At 42.2% G+C, this 19488-nt stretch overlaps 1 protein-coding gene across 1 annotated transcript; it reads left to right on the forward strand.

The window, feature by feature from the left end:
* Positions 1–584: 584 nt before the first annotated feature.
* ZFP64 (ZFP64 zinc finger protein) lies at positions 585–17406 on the forward strand. The gene is made up of 6 exons (XM_089513807.1): positions 585–666; positions 3030–3269; positions 4566–4727; positions 7766–7828; positions 9746–9997; positions 14781–17406. The coding sequence occupies exons 1-6, from the start codon at positions 618–620 to the stop codon at positions 16070–16072; spliced, it is 2058 nt and encodes a 685-aa protein (XP_089369933.1). The 5' UTR covers positions 585–617; the 3' UTR covers positions 16073–17406.
* Positions 17407–19488: the final 2082 nt, after the last annotated feature.

Raw genomic sequence — 19488 nt, forward strand, 5'->3', positions numbered from 1 at the left:
TGGATTATTTCTGCAGTGTGGAAACAACCTTTAAACTACCATGACTCATTCCTCTGAGAATTGTGCTTTTGTGAGATATTTAGCCTTCTCTGTCAGAGAGCTTGCTTGTCACAACAAACTACAACTCCCAGAATGCCCTAGCATGGAGCCAGGGCAGTTAAACCAGTGTCAAACTGGATTATTTCTTCAGTGTGGATGCAAACTGTATGTTTCTGAGACATTTATCATTCTCTGTCAGAGAACTCTTGGTACCACAACAAACTACAACTCCCACAATTCCTTAGTATGGAGCCCAGGGCAGTTAAAGTGGGGTCAAACTGGATTATTTCTCCAGTGTGGAGGCAACAAAAGCAAAAGCTGGGCTCTGTGGCTGCAACCTTATTGCCCCGCTTCCCTGGAACAAACCCCAAGGAGCTCAAACCACACACAACACAAAACAACACAACACACAGGTTTCCCATAGGGCTGGCTAGCAAGCTCCTGCCATTGAGGGCAAGGAGGTCCGGGCAGTGGCTTCACCACCGTTACTGCGCATGCTCGAGCGCTCCACATCCGTACCCGCCCCTCGAGTTTCGAGCGGGAGGGGCCCCTTTGCTTCCTCCTCGGCGGTGCCTGCCATGAATCCGAGCGCCGCGGCCGCCCAGCCCTTCGCGGGGCCCGTGCAATGTAAGTGGCTTGCGCTTCTCATTATCCGCGCTCCCGGGCCCGGAGCTGGCACAAGCCGAGAGCCGCCTGGGTTCCACCAGGCCCCGAAACCTGAGTAGCGGTAGAAGCGAACCCGGGAATCTGGGTGCAGGCAAAAAGAAAGCAGTCAAAACGGGCCCGGGAACCTGGATGGGAAAAAATGAGAGGGGGAGACAGGGAGGCAAAGGAAGAGAGAGAAAGATGGAGGGAAATAATGGGGTTGGAAAGGGGAATGTTTTGGAGAGGGGGAGAAAAGGGGTAAGGCCCCTGGTTGCTTCGGCAGCATGGTTCACCAAGTTCTTTCATCTCTGCATCTGCACTGTGGAAATAATCCAGTTTGAGACCGCTTTAGCAGCCATGGCTCTCAGTGCTGTGCAATCCTGGGACTTCTAGTTTGTTGTGGCCCCAGAGCTCTCTGACAGAAGGCTCAGTGTCTCACACAACTAGAAATCCGAGAGCATTGAGCCATGCTAGTTTAAAGGTTGCATCCACACTGTGGAAATAATCCAGTGTGACAGCACTTTAGCTGCCATGGCTCAGTGCTATGGAATTCTGGTAGTTTGTAGTTTGTTGTGGCATCAGAGCTCTCTGACAGAGAAGACTAAATGTCTCCCAAAACTGCATTTCCCAGAATTCCATAGCATTGAGCCATGGCAGTTAAGTCGGTGTCAAAGTGGGTTGTTTCTGCAGTGCGGATGCAGCCCTTTATTGCCATATGACCAGGCGTGGTCTTGCTTGCTAGAGCCTGCCATTTGCATGGGATGGTGCTGGCATTCACACTCAACTTACGTACATGCGAAGAAGCCATTTGGGCACGACACTGCTGTATCCAGGAGCAGTGGGACCAGGCTTATACTGAGCCAGGACACTGTGGCAGCTTTACCTAGTGTTGTCTACTCTGACTGACACACACAGACACACCAACATTTCACAGATGAAACCCAGGACATGTCTGGCCAATGTCAGGGGGTAGTCACAATGGCAAAAGTTATTAAGAAGGAAGAATCGTAGAGCTGGAAGATACTCCAAAGGCCATCCAATCTAACCCCTTGCCATGCAGGAATACACAATCAAAGCACCCCTGATACATGGCCATCCAGTTTCTGTTTAAAAAACCTCCCAAGAAGGAGATGCCACCACTCTCTGAAGCAGTGTGTTCCACTTTTGAACAGCTCTTACCATCAGGACGTTCTTCCTAATGGTTTTTTGTGGGTTTTTCACACTGTGTGGCCATGTTCTGGAAGAGTTTAGTCCTGACGTTTCACCTGCATCTGTGGAATAAGCTCTTCCAGAGCATGGCTACATAGCCCGAAAAACCCACAAAAAGCTATGGATGCCGGCCGTGAAAGCCTTAGACTTCATATTCTTCCTAATGTTTAGGTGGATTCCCTTTTCCTGTAGTTTGAAACCTTTGCTGGTCCTGGTCTCTGGAGCAGCAGAAAACAAGCTTGCTCCATCCTCAGTGTGACACCCCTTCAAATACTTGAACAAGGCTAACATAGCCTCTTAACCTTCTCTTCTTCAGGCTAAACATACCCAGACCCCTAAGCCACTCCTCAGAGCATAGTTTCCAGACCTTTCACCATTTTGATTGCCCTCCTCTGGACACACTCGTTTGTTAATATCCCTCTTGAACCATGATGCTAACAACTGCACACAATATTCCAGGTGACATTTGACCAGAATAGAGTGGCATTATTACTTCCTTCAGTCTAGAGACACTGTGCTCCTATTGATGTGAACTGGACTCGCATTGGTCTTTTTAGCTGCTGCATCACACTCATTTTCAGCTTCTAGGACTCCTAGATTCCTTTCACATGTACTGTTGTAAAGTCAGGTGTCATCTGTCCTATATCTATGCATCTCATTCAAATGGACACTAAGACAATAGCTGCTGCATCACAGCAACCAAAGCATCTTCTGAACAATTAAGATCCTCCAATGAGATAAATATGCTTTTACTTCATAATTCATTGAAAATTGACACACTGTGTCAAAGCTGAAATTACTTAATTGTTGGAAGAGTCATTTCTTTCCAGTAATTTGGAATTAATAGGCAGCCAACAACCCTTTGGAATCTATAGTTTGCCCTTCATATCCACAGATTCAGCCATCCACAGCTTAACTATATATATGTGTGTGTATGTATTCCAAAAACAAGCCATGATTTTACCATATATAAGGGTATATAATTTTACCATTTTATTACACCAGTGTATTTAATGGGACTTGAGTATCCATGGATTTTAACATCCACGGGGAGTCCTAGAACTAAGCCCCAGTGGATACCAGAGATCCACTGTATTTCTTTGTATTGTTTAATCTGATACATGACATTTTGGTAGTTCCAGGAGGCACCACCGTCCTAGTGGAGCTCACTCCTGACATCCACATTTGTGGTCTGTGCAAGGAGCAGTTCAACAATCTTGATGCATTTGTGGCTCACAAGAGAAATGGCTGTCACCTGTCAGGCACAACCTCTGGGGTTGCCAGTACAGTTCAGTTTGTGGCAGAGGAGACAGTACCAGCAACACAGACACAGACCCCAACCAGAACAATCACTTCGGAGACTCAAACCATCACAGGTATTTAAGAAATTTTGAAAGTGCTTCTAAGCAGAAAAACCAAAGTTAAGAAAAGTTGAGTTTTGAGGTGGTTTGGAGGGCCGCAGTTCATGTAATTCTCCAACCAGCATGGAGGATTGGTTTCATATGGTTTTAACACCGGGGTATCCTCAACAAGTGACCTCATCCTTGAGATGTAAAATGTCTGGATTTTTTTTAAAATGGCACTTACAGAAAAATTGAAAAATGTAATATTGCACCCACCCACCCTACCCTTCAGGGACATAGCCAGGATTTTAGGAAGGGGGGGGGGGTTCCAGACTAAGTGCCACCATTATAATGGGGCTTGGGTGCAGCGGCGCAGCAGCACACATTCATTTTTCTAATGGAAGGGGAGGGGTCCGGACCCCAAGATCCCCCCCCCTGGCTACGTCCCTGTACCCTTTACAGACTGAAAGTCATTTTATTACTTTTGGAATATGAAAGTCATTTTATTACTTTTGAAACAATCGGCCCTCTACATTTGTGGCTTTGACTTTTGCAGGTCCTTCCAGTATGGCTCTGTTGAAATTGGCCATGGAGTCACACTGGAAGACTTAGAGATTCCTAAAAAGGTGTTTTCTTGGTGTGTTTTTTTTAAAGTGGGTTTTTTATTTGCAGTTTTTCCACTTTCATGGGGGTCCTGTGTCCCTAACCCCAGCAAATGTTAAGGGCCCACTGTATATATAATTCTGTTTGGCATAAAAGTACGTATAATGTATTTGATGTATTAGAAGTACAGTTTATTCAGACTATAATTAGAAACTGAGTATATTTTTTTTTAAAAAATGTAGTTCTCGCTACAAATTTATTTCTTACTGAACTGTAAGGAGCACCTAAACTGTAAAGAACCTCTTTGGTTTTGCCAGTTTGAGGAGCAGGCAAAAAAGCCAATAAAAACAGAACAGAACATCAACATGAGGGAAAGGAAAGGTGTGCAAAAGCTGCTGCAAGCATAGCACTGGACTTAGTCCATTTAAACACAAAATTACAACAAAACAGTGTTAATGGACTAGCACAGGATAAAATTTGATACTGTGGAATTGACTGTGTAGACTGTTACTATAAACCTCATAATTAATTGACATATTTGCTATTGACTTTAGTTGGTGAACTTTGTGGCATTTCTCTCATTAGCAACAAAGTGGATAGAAGATTGCATTGTATTCTTGACATTAAGAGGAGATGTTTTGATATGTTATATGAGGGTTTAGAGAAGCTAAATGGTTTTGCATAGCATGGATGTTTTAGAAAACCAAGTCTTTTTGTGTTTCTCAGTTTCTGCGCCAGAGTTTGTTTTTGAGCATGGCTACCAAACCTATCTACCTGCTGAGAACAGTGAACCTCAGACTACATCAGTTGTCACCACTTCACCAAAATCTCGCACCAAAAAACCCAGCACATCAGGGGCACAGAAGAAACTTAACTGCTGCTATCCAGGTAATATATATACTCTGTATGTGCTCTGTGTCTGTCCAGGTAAAATACTGAAACTGGCAGAGTTGTTGCACCCAGTCTCTTTATTTAAGGGATTTGCAGGTGTGTTTTTCAGTCTATATGTGTTAGGAAATCCTTAGCATCCACTAACTTGTTTGCCTAAGCTTCCAAATTCATGGTCAATAGCATTGTTCTTACAGGCAGGCTCACATCCACATTCCCCTTAAGGGATCTAAGGCCCTGGAATTTCAAAATATTTTGCCCAGAAAAACAAAGAAGCAGTTTTGTACTGTTTGTACTATTTTAGGCAATTTATATATATATATTCAAGAGTCAATATTGTGCAGTGGTTTTAGTGTTGGAATACGACTCTGGAGGCCAGGGTTTAGTTCCCCACTCAGCCATGGAAACTCACTGGGTGACACACTCTCAGCCTCAGAAAAACCTATGATAGGTTCACCTTAAGGTCATCATAAATCAGAAGCAATGTGAATCAAAGAATCAGAGTTGGAAGAGACCACAAGGGCCATCCAGTCCAACCCCCTGCCATGCAGGAAATCACAATCAAAGCATCCCCGAGTGCTATGACAGCATGCAGAGAAGCATAGAGGAAGCCACTACTTTCCTGCTCTGTTTCTGTTTATTTTTCCTCATGCACTAAGGCCCTGCGATTGACTTTGAGATGACATTATCAAATTTTTAAAACAGTTTGGATCTCAGAGCAAAATTATGTATGATGTGAAGTGAGAAGCTGGGCAAATCTGAAGTCAGCTGGTCACAACTCAGAGATTGCTGTCAGGGGAGGGGGGCTGTGTGGGGAGATGAATACAGACTTACTTGACTTGACTTTAGATTTATATAACACCAAAGAAGTAACTTGCATCTTGATCTTATTGCTAAGCATTTGTGGAGACAGCAGGATCATGAAAATGGAAAGATAATGACATACGTTTGCTTCCTGGTTCACATGCTACTTTCTTCTTCGTGGTCTCTGCGAATCATGTAAATGCAAGCAAACATGAGATTCAAAGACTGCATTTTCAAGCAGTAAAGAAAGCAAAAAAAAAATTAAGTGGTGCATTGAGAAATCCGTTTTTTTAGTGGCTTCTCCCTGTATCCCAAAGGTTCATAGGACTTTGCAACTTGTGGATTATTCTCTGAACTGTATTTACATTCTGTCCACGGCTTGGGTGCTTCAAGAGATGGACCGAGGAAATAAATTGGCCATGCTTAAATTAATTTTAATCAGTGACATTGTCACAAAGTTCCAAGAAGATTCATGGAAGTGCTTTTTAATTAATTTATATAGCCATTGATCACATAGATTTAAGTCATGGAAGGGGGAAAAAATTACCCTTCCTTGTATGATTAGGTCAGTTAACGTCGTTAAAACATATATATTCATTGTTTCAAAACCTGTCTTGGCTTCTTTGCTTCATAAATTGACTAGGCCACTCTCAGTTTCATTCAGATCTGAAGTACATACATAAACACACACTTTTCTGGCTTTGGAGGGGGGGGGGCATATGCTTTTTCCATGAACTTCAACAACTTCTCTGTAATATTCAGATAGTGTACTTTCATTCTACTATTATCTCTCTAAGATTTCCTCCATTGTTTTTCTCTTGGTCTCCTAAAGAATTTCTTCTGTTTCCTGCTCTGTTTCCTGTCTAGCTCTTCACCTTCTCCACGTACTGTGGAGTTATTTTTCATTTCATTTTCATTCACTCTTCCCTTTCTCCACCCATTCTCTTGTAACTGAGATAGAATATTGTGTCTGGACCAATATATGTTCAAATCTTTGATCCCCTGTGAAACTGATTTGTTCAAGTCTGCTCAAGAAGTCTTTCAGCTTTATCTGTTTGTCCAGAATCTCAGTGTGTTCCCCCTTCAATAGCCTACTCCCAAAATCCAGTGTCACTTGTGTAGAATGTGTTTTCTGTTTCACAGGGTAGGATCCAAATCAGTGGTTCAAATGACAAGAAAGGCAATTACAACTAAACATTAGTAAAGACTTCCTGATGGTAGTGGAATAGACTCCCACAGACAGTGGCAGACTCTTCTGAACTGGAAGTTTTTAAACAGAGATTTGATGATTTAGTTTAGCAGTGGATTCCCAGACTGGCAAGGTGCTATACCCTTGGAGACTTTTCTAAAACTGTGATTCTGTGAATATGAGATGGCTGACTGAAGAGCAGCCACATCTCCAGTTGCTGTGACAACCACAGCCAAGCAAGTAGTGAGAAATAACATGGTTGTTTCTTCTGCCTTCCCATCAACAAGAAACTGCAGTTGAGGTTTCTTTTTAAAGGTAGACAAGCTACGCTTACAGGGGTGTCAGTGAGGCTTATTGTAAAAGAAAAGAAAGCTGAAATGGAGAGGGAGAGTAGCAGTTTTCTCCATACCTCTCCACATGCTGATGTAGTATTTCCTTTCCCTTTCCCGAGGTAGACAATCGTAAAAGTGTGTTTTTTGCCAAACAGATTTTTCCAGTGTGACAAGAAGCATGTTTGTACGGCTGTCTCCCTTAGGAACAGAACTGAAGTGCTACGACGGTATGCGGAGAGGCACATAGAAAGTCGCTACTCTCCTGCTCTGTTTTGGCTTTCTTTTCTGATGTGATAAGGCCCAGTGGTATTCATGAGATTTGAGAAAATAGGAAAAGGTTACAAACAAGATGAACTAACCCTCTTTCCTGTAGGAGCTGAGGCCTAGTTCTTGTTTTTGTTGAGAACCGGTGTTACATTGTAATCTTAATGCTGGATCCAGGACCAGAGAAATCCAGGTTCAAATTCACACCCACAATAGTCAGTAGGTACCCATGGTATAGTCACTGCTAGGGATGTAAATACTCAAGTGCTTCATTTTTATATGAGAGGAAAAATAATGTTCTCCCACTTCCATACAAATATGCTTTCCACCCTAATCAGCATCCCTCTCACTAACATATTTCATAGGGCTGTTGTGAGAAAAAGAAGTCACATTGCGAGAAAGCATGAGTTGCATAATAAATAAATCCCCTTCTCTCCTCCACCCCACAGGTTGTCAGTTCAAGACATCCTATGGTATGAAAGACATGGAACGACATTTAAGAACACATACAGGTAAATATTTGAAATTAGAAAGCACATTCATCCAGTAAACATAGGTTGCTGGAGCTGCTATGAAGCTTTCCAGCAAGAGCTCTGTAAGGAAGGGAAAAGCAAAGAGACAGTGTGAGCTTAGCCATTGCTTGTTTCCTGACTTTTCCCTGCCTTTCTATGAAAGTGTCAGTTTCTTCTGGATTGCTGTAGAATATTCTGCCTATTCATGTTGGAATTAAGTGGAGATGCTAGAAGAAAAAAGAATGTTAGTTGTAAAATCATCCTGATTCTTACGGATCAAAAATTGCCTTATTTGAAGACTAATCTATCTAGCCCATGGGTGAAGATTATCTATCTTTCCAGATGATGTCAGAATACACCTTTCATGATTCTGCACTATTGACTATGCAAGTTAGGGATGATAGAAGTTGCATTCCAAAATGTCTGAAGGGACACATCATTCCCATCCTTGGTCTAGCCCAATGTTACATTTTTGATCAGCAATACATCCCATTAGATCTCAAATGCCATCCTGCTTCCTGAAATCTTTGTAGCCAGAGATGATAGTGGTTAATCTCAGGAGCTTCTGCATATCCAGAATTTGTCCTTTTGAATTAGACATATGGATTAATTCTCCATGTTGAACAGATTAAATGCTTTAAAACGTAAAAAAGGTAAACATATATTTGGGAGATGGTGCAACTGTATCTGTATGTAACACAGAGAGAGCTGCTTAACAAATATATACACTACCAAGAGATGTATTTTCAAAGCTGTGCATGAATTAATCTGTACACTTCCTTGATTTGTCAAAGCAAATACCTTGGAGGAAATCCGATATGGTATGTCTTTCTTACAGTAGAGAAAAAAATAACCCTCCTTTTTTGTTCTGTCTAGTGCAGGGATGGGCAGCTGCAATGAGTTCAGGGACCAATATTCTGTTCCTGAGACTCTTTGGACTGCCCACATCTGGTTACAGTTAGCCCTCCACATTTGTGGTTTTGATATTTGCATATTTGAATTTTATGTGGATTTGATTAATATGTTCTCTCTAGGAATCTCTAGGTCCTACAGCCCTCCCCCCGACCACCATCTTGAGGGGGAGAGACAAGGCCTGGCCTGGAAAGACTAAGAGCCCTCCCCCCGACCACCATCTTGAGGGGGAGAGATGAGGCCTGGCCTGGAAAGACTAAGAGCCCTCCCCCCGACCACCATCTTGAGGGGGAGAGACGAGGCCTGGCCTGGAAAGACTAAGAGCCCTCCCCCCGACCACCATCTTGAGGGGGAGAGACGAGGCCTGGCCTGGAAAGACTAAGAGCCCTCCTCCCGACCACCATCTTGAGGGGGAGAGAGGCCTTGCAATTTTTTGTATTGTATTGCAATTTTTACTGTACACCGCTATGATCATTGCGGAATAGCGGTCTATAAATAAAACTTATTATTATTATTATTAATTCTTCCAGAAGCTGACCATAGAGTCATGCTGGAGAACCTAGAGATTCCTAGAGAAAGCATTTGTAGATCCTTCAGTGCAACTCTGTGATCAGCTTCTTGTGGATGTTGGCCAAACAGTTGCACTGTGGACCCAGAGCTTCCTAGATAGGTTTTCTCAGGTTTTAAAAAAAGTGTTTTTCTTACTTGCACACACCCCCAACACACACATAATCACAAGAGTCCCGCATCTCTAACCCCATGAATGTGGAGGGCCCACTGTATTTTTAATGTTAAATAGTGCAGGGGCTCCTGCTACCTATGTAAAAGGTGCATTTCCATTCCATCCCACATGTCAGTTCACTCTTTGTAGGGCCACAGAAAGGTCATTCTAGGAAGTCTGAAGAGCCTGAGGGCTGCAAAAACAGTCTTGGAGGGCCATACCTTGCCCATTCATGATCTCCTACAATTCACCTCTACCCTGCAGTGCCAATTTTTCTTCTGTAGGTGACAAGCCCCATAAATGCGAAGTGTGCAGTAAGTGTTTCAGTCGTAAAGACAAGTTGAAAATGCACATGCGCTCCCACAGTGGGGTGAAGCCCTACAAGTGTAAAGACTGTGACTACGCAGCTGCTGAGAGCAGCAGCCTCAACAAGCACCAGCGCATCCATTCAAATGAACGTCCTTTTAAATGCCAGATCTGCCCGTATGCCAGCCGCAACTCCAGCCAGCTCACTGTTCATCTCAGATCTCATACAGGTAAGTCAGAGGTGTTTTTTAACATATTGACTTCACTTAGGAACAGATATTTCTTGCAGGGGGGAGGGAACATGCTTTTTTAAATACAGCAGAACGATAGTGCAAAACAAAACCAGTTCACAACCACATCAGCAAAAACTGAACAATCAGAAATTAAGCAAATAAATTCACATAAGTAACACGTCTTTTGAAAAAATTCAGATGGAAGAGACAACTATAAGACATATGCTTAAATATAAATAAGCAGTAAGGTTTTCGGCCTAATAAGCCAATGCCTCTTTGCAGGAATAGTGGCTCAAAGAAGCCATTTCTGGTGTCCATCTGCTAGAAACCACATCCTAGAAATGTAATTTGACTGTCCTAAATTAATCTGGAAATTCCAGAAATGTTTCTGTGTTTCAAAATTAATATGAATAATATAAAGTCGAAGGCTTTCATGGCTGGCATCCATAGTTTTTGTGGGTTTTTCGGGCTATGTGGCCATGTTCTAGCAGAGTTTCTTCCTGATGTTTCTCCAGCATCTGTGGCTGGCATCTTCAGAGAATGCTTTGCCTGGAAAAATTGGGTGTATATATACTGTGTGAGCCTGAGAATGCAGGAGTGATTTGTATGTGTATTGTTCTGTGCTGATGGCTGGCCTCAGTCTGGGAGGCTAATGCAAACGAGGATTAATGTCTGCTAATTGGTGATCATTATTTGATGGGAAAGCCCCTGACTCTGAATGGAGTCCAAAAATCAGCAGTAGCAGAACATGCCACAAACCATCCTGGGCATAAAATACTGTTTGAAAACACCGAAGTTCTGGACCATGCCAACCACTACCATGTCAGGATGCACAGGGAAGCCATTGAAATCCACAAACACCTGGACAATTTCAACTGGAAAGAAGAAACCCTTAAAGTGAACAAAATTTGGCTACCAGTCCTGAGGAACAGCAAAATAAGGACTCAGCAAATGCAAATGGGAAGCCATTCAGAGTCAGGGGCTTTCCCAGCAGATAATGATCACCAATTAGCAGACATTAATCCTCATTTGCATTAGCTTCCCAGCCTGAGGCCAGCCATCAACACAGAACAATACACATGCAAATCACTCCTGCATTCCCTGGCTCACACAGTATATATACACCCAATTTTTCCAGGCAAAGCATTCTCTGAAGATGCCAGCCACAGATGCTGGCGAAATGTCAGAAAGAAACTCTGCTGGAACATGGCCACATAGCCCGAAAAACCCACAAAAAATATGAATAATAGTTTCTGATTAAAAGGAAGCCAACACAAGACATGAATACATTGTGTGCCTCAAACAGGTATTATCTGGATTGCACCCCCAACATTTTGCTGAACTAGCCAACTTTTTTCCTTTCAGGACACTGTTCTGTCCATCATGTGAGACCCAGCCATCTTTGCTGAACTGATCTAAGTTTCAAATGTAGAAAAAATTGTCCACATGCAGGCTTAAGTTTTTTACTGAGCATATTGTATGGAACTTTCTAATTACTCGCTGAGTGGATCAGGGAGTATTGGGTGACATATTTAATATGAACGCCTAATTATAACTACGTTCACTGGAAGACCAATGTAGACGGGCTGTTGTAGACTAGCTTCAGTCATGTTGGAGTTCTTAAGAGATGTGTTTGTACAAAGTATCTCACAACTTCAGGCCTTCTTTGAATGTTGCCCATAGGATCTTCTGAACCATGATGGCTAGAAACATTTTTCAAAAAAATAATTAAGGGACTTTGTCAAACCAAACTGCAATACTAGAATCTGAAGATCAAGCCACTGATCTCACTGTTCATGGTTTGTGAGATTACTGGCTTGATCTGAAGCCTGAATAACAGCCAGCCAGTGGTCTCCTTCTGTAGATGAGGCATCCTACTACTTGTATTTATATTAAGACTGGCAAACCCAGATATTGCCAATTATGGGCTCCTTGTTTTCTTTCTTTGCTCAAAGAGGGTTCTCAGGACACTTTGAGATTCCTGGACTGTGAAATTCTGCCCTTTCATACAATTGTATTTCTTACTGCAGTCTCCAAAGTAAAGATTGTTTTTTTCCCCACTCATCATCGGTTTGGATCCTATAGACCTTTAGCTCAGCAATTTCCATCCTCTGTTTCTCAAAAATTGCTTGCATGAATGATATATCTTTTAGCAATGATTTCCTTTGGGTTTTTTTCTTAAGCTTTCTTTGCCAGAGTCAAATATTATAAGTTCAGTGAGATAAATCTGCAACACAGATCAATCTTTGAATTAGAAAATTAAATGTATCAGTAACATTTAGACTCTCTGGGTTGTTTTTTTTTTAGTATCATTTGGCATCTATAATTGAGGCTGTTGCAATACATACTGCACCAGACTTTCATCAGGAAAGTAGGTTAAAATCCTATAACTAAATGTTGCAGTGTAGACTTAGGCATGCATAGCTGGAAGAACTATGAAGTATAAAATATGCTGAACTAGCAACTTCTGTGTCTTCGTTAATAAAATGTGCATAATAAACATTTTATACCAAAGGTCTCAATTATTAAACAGACACATGGATTAGCACAGTATGTCGCATTGTAATTTGAAAAATCTTCAGCTGGATCAATGAAATATGTAGCCAGTTAAACAAATTATGCATACATTTTTACAATCTCCCATTGATGTAGATCTATAAAATATTAACTGGTAAAGTAAATTAAGCCATATGTGTAATGATTATTAAAGTACAGCAACGTATTGAACTAAAGACCTCCCTACATTTTATTTCTGTTTAAAATGGCACCCCCATGGTTCATTCAGGCGTGCGTGCGTGTGTGTGTAAAACAGAATAACAAAGGCATATCACACTAAAATCAGGAATAAATGGTGTTTTACAACATAGTTTAGCAGTAATCAGCTATTCTTAACAAAATGAAAATGCATCATTCCTGTTGGGAAGGTATGAATATTGTCCCTGTTTATATAGTATTGTTGTGGAGATTAAGCAAGTATTGCCAGTCAAAGAGGCATAACCCTTATGGAAAAAAAAGCTAAGAAAATCTATTTAATATCATCCCTGCAAATTATTATGCAGTTTATCTTATACTCTTATTTATCCTGGCATTGTTTATATATGTCTTGCTTTGATGCATTTCACTTCCTTTCTTTTTCAAAAGAATTTGTATTTTTCTGCAATTTTAATGTTAATATAACAAATATATAAAACACACCTCTTCCCTCCTTCTTCAGCTGTGTATATAGGTAAAGATAGGCGGCCTCCATTATCTCCCACAACTCACATAATCCTCTGGTCATTAGCCTTTTTGTTCTAATCTTATGGAAGTTGTCAACTGAAACCTCAGGGTGGTTTTGAGGAGCATGTGTCAGGAATCGTAAGGCCAAAGTCACTGGAGTGGCAAGATGAGCGTTAACAAAAACAAAGTCAGTACTTAGAACAGGAGTAAGAGTAATTTATATGAGACTATAGAAACAGAATGAGTGAAGGGGGATGGAAGGAGAATGGCCTTTTCTTGCCATGCATGAAGAGCCAGCCCTAAACCTTGACACAGATACCAGCATTAACCATATGACTGATTTAGACACAGTTGCTAGGAATTGTTTACTTACTGCAAGAACGGTAATTGCTATTTTTGGCAAACTAACAAGCATAGATCAGAAACTTGATGGGTTAAAAGAAATTTGTCCTATAAGCTTTTGTAGACTCAAATCTTGTCTGCACAGGCCAAAAGGCCCATTTCCCCCATGTTCTGGTGCCATCCAGTTTGGATTCATGTCCCAAACCCTGGTTGTGGTGGGGACAGTCAGAATCACATGTGGCACTCACACTGGAAACAGGACATAGCACAGTTACAACAGTGTAAAAAAAAATTACCTGTTGCTTCAGATACTTTGCTTGCATGCCACAGCAGCTGCATGGGTGTCCGATTGGACTGTCCGGTTTGCCTGCCACCACCTTGGGTCACTCATTCTGTGTGTGTGTGTGTGTGTGTGAGAGAGAGAGAGAGAGAGAGAGAAGAATTTTGGAGTGATGGTTCTTTACATATGCATGTAATCAGGCTCATGCATGCTCATACAAACTCTTTTCCAGTGACTGTTAGTAAATGTGTATCACTTGAAGTATTTACTTGCCATCAGGTCAGATTTAACTTATAGTGACTCTATTAGTGGTAGGCCTCCATGAACCTCAGACATTGATAGTTCTGTTTAGGTCTTGCTAATGTCTTCTCCAGTGTGTCATGTCAACTGATGATACAGCCAAACTACGGGGCAGTACAGACCACCCCTTCCAGGGCAGTCTGTAAGCGCCCGTTTTTGGTCTGCGGCATTGCCATAGCAACCAAACATAGCAACCGGCAATGCCACGGACCAAAAAAGGAGTGCCTAGAGTGGCTCCTTTTTGGGACGTCGTAAGGACTGCGCAGCCCTTAGGACGTCTCTTCCTTTGCATGACATGTGGGCACTGTGAAGCCCACACGTCATGCACATGCCCCCCATGTGGGCAGGGCGGCGCTGTAATGGTGCTGCCCGCACGTAATAGGGTTCAGGACCGTGTGGTTGGTGCATGGTCCCAAGCCCTACTATCACCGCCAGGACATCACGTCCTGGCGGTGTGTATGATAGCCTCTGTTTAGTCCTTTTGGTTTCTAGTGAAATTGGAGATAAAAGTACCTAATTATTTGCTTGTACTTAAGCAAAATGCTGGTACAAGTTCATTGAAGAAATATCTTTTATCTGCATAGCACTGTATCTGTTGTTCCCAGTGTCCTTAATGCTGAATATGTGTCTTGTCAACAGGAGATGCTCCTTTCCAGTGCCATCTGTGCAGCGCCAAATTTAAAATCAATTCAGATTTGAAGAGGCACATGCGCGTGCACACCGGGGAGAAGCCCTACAAATGTGAGTTCTGCGATGTACGTTGTGCAATGAAAGGCAACTTGAAATCACACATCCGCATCAAGCACAATGTGGAGAATGCCTTCCAATGCCCCAAGTGTGAATTCCAGTGTGGGAACAAGACCAGCCTACGACAACACCTTCGCACCCACCAGCCTGAGCAACCAGTGAAGTGCCCCGAGTGCAACTACTCTTGTTCCAATAAGGCCACCCTTAAGGTACATGAGAGGATTCACTTCAAGGACCGCCCATTCAAATGTGAGTTCTGCCCCTTTGATACCAAACAACGGAGCAACCTAACCACCCACATGAAAAAAGCCCATCGGGACACGGTCAAGGTCAAGAAGAAACCAGACAGTAAGTTAGAAGGTGAGCAACTGAAAGAAGGCAGCTCCAGGCAAGTGGCCAAATTGGAGGCCAAGAAGGCATTCAAATGTGATATCTGCGAGGCTTCATTTGTCCGAGAGGATTCTCTCAGGAGTCACAAGAGGCAGCATGTCGAGTATAACGGGACCAAGATTACTGAGCAGCCTATTCTCCAGTTTCAAATGGACCCAGCTAGGCAGGTTGGTGTTCCAATTACTGTCAGTCACCTCCAAGTGCCCCTGCATGCTTCAACCTATAGTGAAGGACAGGTCAAGATCATTGTTGGACACCAAATGCCCCAAGCCAGCAGTCTGCTTCAGGCAGCATCTGTCAGTATTGTGCCCCCTGCCTTAATAAGCCAAAATGAAGAAGATATTTCCAGTAATAGCCAGCTGCAGATCCTTCAGCAGGTGAGCTTACTCGCTCCATCACTTCCATCAGGGTCTGAGGCAGAAAGCATTTCAGTGGACCAGCCAACAGTTCTCCTTGGAGCCCATGATCAAGCTGATGGAAGTTCATCAAACCAGACTCTGATTCCCACCATTCCAGTGGGGAGCCATGATGTCTCAGCTAGCCAGGCCTTCATCAATGGAACTGGGATCACCTGCTCAGACTTGGAAGGGCTCAATGCTTTGATTCAGGAAGGGGCAGGGGAAGTGACTGTGGTGACCAATGAGGACCAGAGCATCTCTGTGTCAACTTGCACTCACTCTCCACCCATCTTTTCCTCCTCTTCTCATCCAGATGTGCCAAAGCAGGGCTATTCCATCATTCAAAGGGGAGCTCATGCAAATTTGCTGTGTCCTGCAGACTCCATCCCAGATTAGAGAAAAGACATATATTTAAAGCTCTGTAAGCTACATAACATTTTGTCCCCGAAGTGCATTCTAGTTTAGCTGCTGAATCAAACCTGGAAAGGTATCCTTGTTGGAAAAAAACACCTAATCTTGCATAGCATGCATTCCTTAATCAGTGCACATCTTCATACATAACACATGTGTGTAACAAACTCAGTAATGTTGCCCCTTTCATCGATAAGGAGTATGAAGGTTCTTCCATATTGATCTAAAGCTAGATTTCCCACTATATAGCTCCATGGATTTCCAAGGTTTTGCCAGTTGTTGCCTCTGCATCTACTTGTCCATTGTTTTAGAGGGCTATTTATAACAATTTCTTGGATCTGCACTAGGGCTCTTCCAGATTATTATTTTTTAAAAAACAACAACTAAGAAATTGTTTCCTGAGGTAGTCCCAACAGTTTCAAGGATGAATTTTCTCCTCAGAAGTTTTAAAAAGGTTTCTTAAAGTTACAGTGCAAAGCTGCCATTTCACTGATGCAGTATAGCACTGTAGCTCTACCTTTTTTTTCAAAAGTTGAGAGAGTTGTTTTCCCTTCCAATATGTTCAAGCATTAAAAAGAAAGCCGCTCGAGGATTGGAACAAAATGTTGTAGTTGGTGCTGAGCATTACTAGAAAACAATGTGAGACAATGGCAGTTAGATATTCTAAATAAACACTGCAAACTTCAGCAACAAATACTATAACTTCCCAAAATATTTGCCCCATATAGGAGCCAAGAGGCTTTGGGTTTGGTGCCACTCAGTGGTAATAGTCTCATTGCACAAGGCTTGGATTTATCCTGGGTTATTTGATATCATTTCTTTAGTATGCAGTAATGTTTTATTCTCCAGTGATGTTACTGATTGGTCTTCAATACTTCCTGTTCCTTGGAAGTTTTAGCCTTAAAGAAATATTCTGTGAAAAAAAGTTGCATTGGAAAAATCTTCAAGCTTTACAGCCACCTCCAGCCTTGATGAATAACCTAATGCAGCTATTGCTCCTTTTTGCCGTCAGAATGTGTTGGATTCCAGCTCCCATCATCCACACACGACAGGTATAGATGGAAGTGATTGGGATCCCCAGTATCTATAGGTCACTAGGCCAGGCAGAACAGACCTAATGAATTTTGTGGAAGAGTATGTTTTAGCTGGTTTTGTTTCTCAGCTTTTAAAATCATGATAAGTGTATAAACAACATTCCTGATATCTTGAAAGAATGGATGAAGTTTAGGCTGAACATCTGTGCTCAGTTTTACAACACTATAATGAATGAATGACCATTTCAAATCGTTAGTAACTTATGATTAAAAAAAACCAATTAAAATGACAGCTTATATTAAAATAACACAAGACCAAAGTAAAACTGTGCAAATTAAGCAAAACTATAAGCCTTCAGATTATTGATCAGACTTTAGACAAAGAAACTGGTAGTAAATGGATACAAAGTTTCAGAAAAGTTTCTAAATTTGCTTCTTCATCTTCATGGCTGATGGACATGCAGAAGTTAAGCCTAGTGTGGAAATAATTACTAAGAAACACCTCAGTTACTATAAGATATAGAGGAGAAGGCATCCAAAGTACTTGTTTTAAACCAGACCTAAAAGACATTTAAATCAAGTACTTTTTGAACATCTAGTGTTCTGTGTCAGGACTAGGGGGGGGATTTTGAACCCTAGACCAAGCTTTAATTATGTGCTATCGTCCACTGCAACCAAATAATATGTTGCATGTTGACAGGGACAGTGTATTCCAGGCACAGTGGAGCCCATCGCTTACACACTCCATCATGTTCATCTCACTTACTTTGAGCTTGGCCCATGTATTTTCTGTGGTTCACAGGACATTAGAATTGTAACACAATGCCACACAAAAGGAATAAGGGCACTTTTCCATTAATAGTTCATAAAGCATTCATCCCTTTAGTTATTGAGTGTTGAAAGAAAAGCAGGGTAAGGAGAATGAATTATTTTTTATCATCTGTAGGTGGTGCTAGAACTCAACTTTGAGTTCTTCATTCTTAATTTTTAAGAGTAGGGTTTTCTAACAGAGCATCCATTGTCATTATTTTTGTTTTCTTTACATTCAGCAGTAACCTTGCCTTTGCACTTACTGAAAACCAAGATGATGAAAATGAGGCTGCTGTACTTTGATTATGAGAAGGCATTATTCATTAGGAAAGACAATAATGCTAGGAAAGGTAGAAGGCAGTATAAAGAGGCAGACTGCACTACCAGATGCATGGCCTCAATCAGAGAGGCCACTGACCTGAATCTGCAAGTTCTGAGTAAAGCAGTTGAGGACAGGGGTCTTGGAGATGTCTCATCCATAGGGTCGCCATGAGTTGGGATCGATTCAAGGGGAATTAACAACAGCAACAACAAATTTCTAGCAGGTCTCTTAAAAGTTAACAATGCTAAACACTCAAGTTCTAGTACTACCCATTCTAACATGTGAGAGCCAGCATAATGTAATGGTTTGGGTCCTGGACTAGGATCCTGGAAATCACGGTTAAAATCCCCACACAGCCATGGAATCCCACTGGGTGACCTTGGACAAGTCACATACTCTCAGCCTCAGAGGAAGACAGTGGCAAAAACTCCTCTGAACAAATTTTGCCAAGGAAACCCTATATTTGATATGTTAGGGTTGCCATAAACCAGAAACTTACTTGAAAGCACACAGCAACAGTTTCTAACACATACTTCACATGAAACATGAAGACTGTTGTGGCTTTCTTGTGTACAGTTGTTAATTTTTTAAAAGGAACATTCTTCCAAACAAAAAGTTTACCAAGATGTCCACCAATGAACAGTGATTAAATTACAAGTTGCAAAGGCAGATTTTTGGAAATGATGTAGATCTGAAAAGCTGGTGGCATGTGTGCAGACTGCAGACAAACACAAGCACACATATTTTCAAAAGGCAGTTTTTCAACATAAAGAGAATTCAGGGAGCTGCTTAAGTAACTATCAAACATTTCAGGGAAACTCTTTCAAGCACTATTTTCTTGTAAGGCACCTAAAAAGGTAGTCACTTCTAATATATAAAATGATGCATTCTTACCTCTGTTTCTCTGCCTGAGTAATACTGGCGGGATACAAACCGCCGCTTTGCGGCGGTCTGCCGCCGCCGCCGGTTAGTCCACGGGGGAGCCGGAGCCTCCACACGGCGCGGCTCCCGTGCAGACTGAAAAAGAAGCTCCAAAATGGAGCTTCTTTTAGAGTCGCGTTTGCGACGTAGCGAGGCGCCAGGGGCGCACTCGCTACGTCACAAAGGACGCGACGCATACGGACGCTCAGCGTCCGATACGCAAAGATGGCGCTGGCCATGTAGAAGGGCCGGCGCCATCTTGTATGGACGGAGTCCGTATTAGGCCCAGGGGCGTCTAGAAGAGACGCCCTTTT

Source organism: Sceloporus occidentalis, unplaced genomic scaffold (assembly GCF_023333645.1).
Source record: "Sceloporus occidentalis isolate IW3139 unplaced genomic scaffold, rSceOcc1.0.p SCAF_3, whole genome shotgun sequence".
Taxonomy (NCBI): domain Eukaryota; kingdom Metazoa; phylum Chordata; class Lepidosauria; order Squamata; family Phrynosomatidae; genus Sceloporus; species Sceloporus occidentalis.

Coding starts and splice junctions, on each gene's coding strand:
- ZFP64 (XM_089513807.1), top strand. CDS start 618: ATGAATCCGAGCGCCGCGGCCGCCCAGCCCTTCGCGGGGCCCGTGCAA. Junction 667..3,029: donor CTTCGCGGGGCCCGTGCAAT/GTAAGTGGCTTG, acceptor ACATTTTGGTAG/TTCCAGGAGGCACCACCGTC. Junction 9,998..14,780: donor TCATCTCAGATCTCATACAG/GTAAGTCAGAGG, acceptor TCTTGTCAACAG/GAGATGCTCCTTTCCAGTGC.